Here is a 5126-nt window from a genome sequence, read left to right as displayed (position 1 = left end):
CCAGTACTTTGGTCACCTCATGCAAAGAGTTGACTCATTGGAAGAGACTCTGATGCTGGGAGGGATTGGGGGCAGGAGGAGAAGGGGACAACAGAGGATGAGATGGCTGGATGGCATCACTGACTCGATGGATGTGAGTTTGACTGAACTCTGGGAGTTGATGATGGACAAGGAGGCCTGGCATGCTGCAATTCATGGGGTCGCAAAGAGTTGGACATGACTGAGCGACTGAACTGAACTGACCGGACATGCTACATTTCTGGTCAAATGGAGCATTTACAGGGACATGAAAGTTATCTAAATTTTCATTTGCTGACATGGGACCCTGAGCAGGAGTGGCCTAGAAATTTATTTCAACATGTATTTGCATATTTTATATACATGTTTTTACATGCATGCATATTTATGTATACGTATATATTCTATGTATGTACACCATGTATAATGTATAAGGATATGAGACTTCCCTGGCAGTCCAGTGGTTAAGACTTCACCTTCCAATACAGGGTGTGCAGGTTCAATCTCTGGTTGGGGAGCCAAGATCCCACATGACTTGTGGCCAAAATAACAAAATATAAAACAAATAATACTGTAGCAAATTCAATAAAGACTTTAAAAATGGTCCATATAAAAAAAATTTTAACTGTATAAGGACATGCATAGTGCTTTTTCATGGAATCTGAAGACAGAAATACAGTAAAGCTGTAGGAAGGGGCTAGAAAATGGGACTGCAGAGGCATTGAGACGTCTCCTTGCATGTCCATTGAGCTCTTCCTTCCTCCCCTCCTCCCCTAAGCTTATATAGCTATTATTACACTCCTGAGTGACTGATTGATGGATATGGTTCCAATCAGTTCTGAGTCAGAGCTGATTAGATCACAAATCCCAGTTTCTGGCTTGGGTAAGTTGTCTATCCTGGCCAGTGAGCTATTACAGGCAAAGGAAATGAGATACCCAGAGCAGAGCTGGCTGCTGGCGTCTGTTCTTTGTGAGAAGGGAGATATACATTATAATTTATGACCAAGGACTGGAAATCAATCTAGACTGGGTTATCAATGCTACATCAAGAAAGCAAACATGACCAAATGTGAACAACTATAACCAAAATCACCTTAATCATGACTGAGAAATGTAAACAAAACAAGGGCCTTTCTTGGGAGTGGGTTTAGATGGAGAAATGGAAGCAGGACTTGACGGCAGCCAAAAAAAAAAGGAAGGTATGAAGAGAATCCTTGTGTTTGATACATGGAAGCTGAGCAGCAGGACAGTGTGACTAACAGAAAGGAAAAGGGAGAGAGAAGGGCAACCAGGGCCACTGCCTTGCTCCCTAGAAGAGAATCTCCCCTAATTACTCCCATGGAAGCATTTTGTAATCCCTTCCTCTTCCAATATTCTTATTTTAAATAAGGTCCATGTCTTTGATCTCTCACTTTCTTGCCTAATTAAAGGAAAGCATTTAAAAGAAAATAAATAGTGATGGCACTTACTAAGAGCCTCCTAAATGCCCACTGTTTATATAATTTATCTTTACTTCTTACAACAATGTTGCAAGGCAGACATTGCTGTCCCCATTCTATAGACATGGAAAATGAGTCTCGGTGATGAAGAAACTCTGTCCCAAGTCACATGGCTACTGGACTCTGACAGGAGTCTGACTCAGCACTGACACTATACCTCAGTGTCCTGTATGGTGGAATGAGGAACTGTGTCAGCTTCCCATTGCTGCCATAATCAATGATCATAAAACGAGAGTCGAGAATGAGGCTAATCAACCATCTTACAGTTATGTAATGCACAAGTCCTGAAGTTATGGGGTTGGCCAGACTGCATTCCTTCCAGAGACTCTGGGGAGAATGTGCTTCCTTGCCTTTTCCAGCTTTTATAAGTCATCTGCATTTCTTGGCTCATGGCCCCTTCTGTCTTCAAATCTCTAACTCTGCTTCCCTCTTCTCTCACTCTAATTCTCTTGTCTCCCTCTTATAAGGACAATTACACTGGGCCCACCAGATAATCCAGAGTAATCTGTCCACCTCAAAATCCTTAACTGAATCACACCTGCCAAGTCCCTTTTGCCATGTAAGGTAACATTTCACAGGTCCCAGGATTAGGATGTGGACATCTTTGGAGACCATTATTTTGCCTCCCACATGAACCTCATCTGTGTCATTGACCACTATATCCCCAGTATCTAGCCAATGTTTGTCACCAATAAAGTGCTCAAGAAATATTTGTTAAGTTGATGAATGAGGAAAAGTAAACTAGATTAACTTCAAATTTCTATCCTCTCCTTCTTTTGTTTTTAATTTTAGTTTTTGGTTCATCTATCTTATGATATAATATGACCAGAGGGACTTCTATAGCTGAACAATCAACACAATCAACCCCAGTTCCTCCAATCAACCCCAAATTTAAAAATGGACAGCCCTTGATACCAGAGTCTGTCTTCTAAGGTTGAGAGTAGTTCTAGTTTGTAAAGTGCAGACTGACTGCCTGTGACCTACAGTGGAGAGGGCTTCAAAACTCTAGGTTAAAAAAAACTACAAACAACCCAATTTAAAAATGGGCAAAGGACTTGACATTTCTCCAAAGAAGATAGTCAAATGATCAATAAACATGAAAAGATGCTCAACATCATTAGCCATCAAGAAATACAAAAATCAAAACTGCAATGATATATCACTTTATACCCATTAGAAGATCTATAATAAAATTTAAAAAATAAAATATTTCATTAAAGATGTGGAGAAATTGGAAATCTCATGCATTTCTGGGAATGTAAAATGGTACAGCTGCTGTGGAAAACAATTTGGCAATTCCTTGAAAAGTTAAACATAGAATTACCATATGGCCCAGTAATTCCATTTCTAAGTATAAACCCAAAAGAATTTAAAACAAGGACTCAGTGTCAACATTCATAGCAACACTATTCACAATAGTCAAAAGGTAGAGACAATCCAAATGTTCATTAACAAATGAGTGGATAAACAAAATCTGATATATACATACAATCAGATATTTTACCATAAAAATGAAGTTTGGACACACCCCACAACACAGATGAACCTTGAAAACATTATGCTAAGTGAAATAAGCCCGACAGAAGAACATATATTGGATGATTTCACTCCCATGAAATAACTAGAACAGGCAAATCCACAGAGACAGAAAGTAGATCAGAAGTTACTAGGGACTGGGGAAGCAGGGAAGGCAAATTATTGTTTTATAGGCACTGAATTTCTTTCTGGGGAGATGAAAAAGTTTGGAAACCTTGGCTATGGTTGAACAACATTGTGAATATACTTAATGCCAGTGAACTGCACACGTAAAAATAGTTAAAATGACAAAACTGAGGTTATACATATTTTACCACAATTTTTAAATAGAAGTAAAAAGAAGATAAATGAATAAACCATGAACATTTTCTACCAAGGAAAGAAGAGCTTTTAGTGAAATAACACAGCCACAGTGTAAAAAGCCTAAGTCCTCAGACTTAGAAAACAAACTTATGGTTACCGAAGGGGGAAAGTGGAGGAGGGATAAATTAGGAGGTTAGAATTAACATATACACTCTACTACATAAAAATAGATAATCAATAAGGGCCTATTGAACAGCACAGGGAACTCTACTCAATATTCTGTAATAACCTATATAGGAAAATAATCTGAGAAAGACTCAATCTATATGTATGCAAAGCTGAATCACTTTGCTGTACACCTGAAACTAACATAGTATTGTAAATCAACTATAGTCTAATATAAAATAAAAATTAATTTTAAAAAAGTGTAAATCCAGCTCTTTCCCGGCTGGAACCATGGAGGTTGCAGAAGAGAAGAAAAAGAAGGTTCCTGCTGTGCCAGAAACCCTTAAGAAAAAGCGGAAGAATTTCGCAGAGCTTAAGATCAAGCGACTGAGAAAGAAGTTTGCCCAAAAGATGCTTCAAAAGGCAAGGAGGAAGCTTATCTATGAAAAAGCTAAGCATTACCACAAGGAATACAGGCAGATGTACAGAACTGAAATTCGAATGGCTAGGATGGCACGAAAAGCCGGCAACTTCTATGTACCCGCGGAACCCAAATTGGCGTTTGTTATCAGGATCAGAGGTATGAACGGTGTGAGCCCAAAGGTTCGAAAGGTGCTGCAGCTCCTTCACCTCCGGCAGATCTTCAACGGCACCTTTGTGAAGCTCAACAAGGCATCAATTAATATGCTGAGAATTGTGAAGCCATACATTGCATGGGGGTACCCAAATCTGAAGTCTGTAAATGAATTGATCTACAAGCGCGGTTATGGCAAAATCAACAAAAAGCGAATTGCCCTGACAGACAATGCATTGATTGCTCGATCTCTTGGGAAATATGGAATCATCTGCATGGAGGATCTGATTCATGAGATCTATACCATTGGAAAACGTTTCAAAGAAGCAAACAACTTCCTGTGGCCCTTTAAATTGTCTTCTCCGCGAGGTGGAATGAAGAAAAAGACCACCCATTTTGTAGAAGGTGGAGATGCTGGCAACAGGGAAGACCAGATCAACAGGCTTATTAGAAGGATGAACTAAGGTATCTACCAGGATTATTTTTGTGTTCTGGTTAATAAACAATTGAAACAAATTGAAATGTACTGTCTTGGTTGACTTTTACCTTTCCTTTGCAAATCTTGGTGCGACAAGATTAAGTCAAATCAACAGCCTGGCCTCTTGGATGCAAAACTTAGGGTTCAGCCTGTGTCTTGTGAAAAACATTCCTTGGGTTTATTGAAGATTTTCCTATACAAAAAATATCCTGATTTTCCATTTTCAGTTGGCCAAACTGGGTCTAATCTAAGAAAGCCTATTTCATAGGCCTTTGTGCATGATGAAAAGTTCAGTTTACAGATTAAAAATGTTGCAGAAGTTTAAAAAAAAAAAATTTTTTTTTAAAGTGTAAATCCAAAAAAAAAAAAAAGTGTAAATCCTATGAGTCCCAAGATTCATAAAAGACAAAATGTTTAATTACAGGGGCTTGGGGCAGAAAAAAAAAATACTCTGAGATCTTTGTAGTGTGACATAGGGAACAGCTCACCTAGTTTTATCAACTCTTATCAGCCTTAGGGGAAGACCTGGGACTAATATGTGGTAAAGCTGTTT

General features: G+C 38.7%; 1 protein-coding gene across 1 annotated transcript; it reads left to right on the top strand.

Moving 5' to 3' along the window:
- The first annotated feature begins 3792 nt into the window (after positions 1-3792).
- On the top strand, positions 3793-4621 carry LOC101117979 (large ribosomal subunit protein uL30-like). The gene has a single exon (XM_042232592.2). It carries the CDS (start codon positions 3813-3815, stop codon positions 4557-4559), a length of 747 nt encoding a protein of 248 aa, XP_042088526.1. The 5' UTR covers positions 3793-3812; the 3' UTR covers positions 4560-4621.
- The last annotated feature ends 505 nt before the right edge of the window (positions 4622-5126 follow it).

This window comes from Ovis aries, chromosome 1 (assembly GCF_016772045.2).
Source record: "Ovis aries strain OAR_USU_Benz2616 breed Rambouillet chromosome 1, ARS-UI_Ramb_v3.0, whole genome shotgun sequence".
Lineage (NCBI taxonomy): Eukaryota > Metazoa > Chordata > Mammalia > Artiodactyla > Bovidae > Ovis > Ovis aries.
The sequence above is the reverse complement of the archived record's forward strand: the minus strand, read 5'-3'. Positions and strand labels throughout refer to the sequence as shown.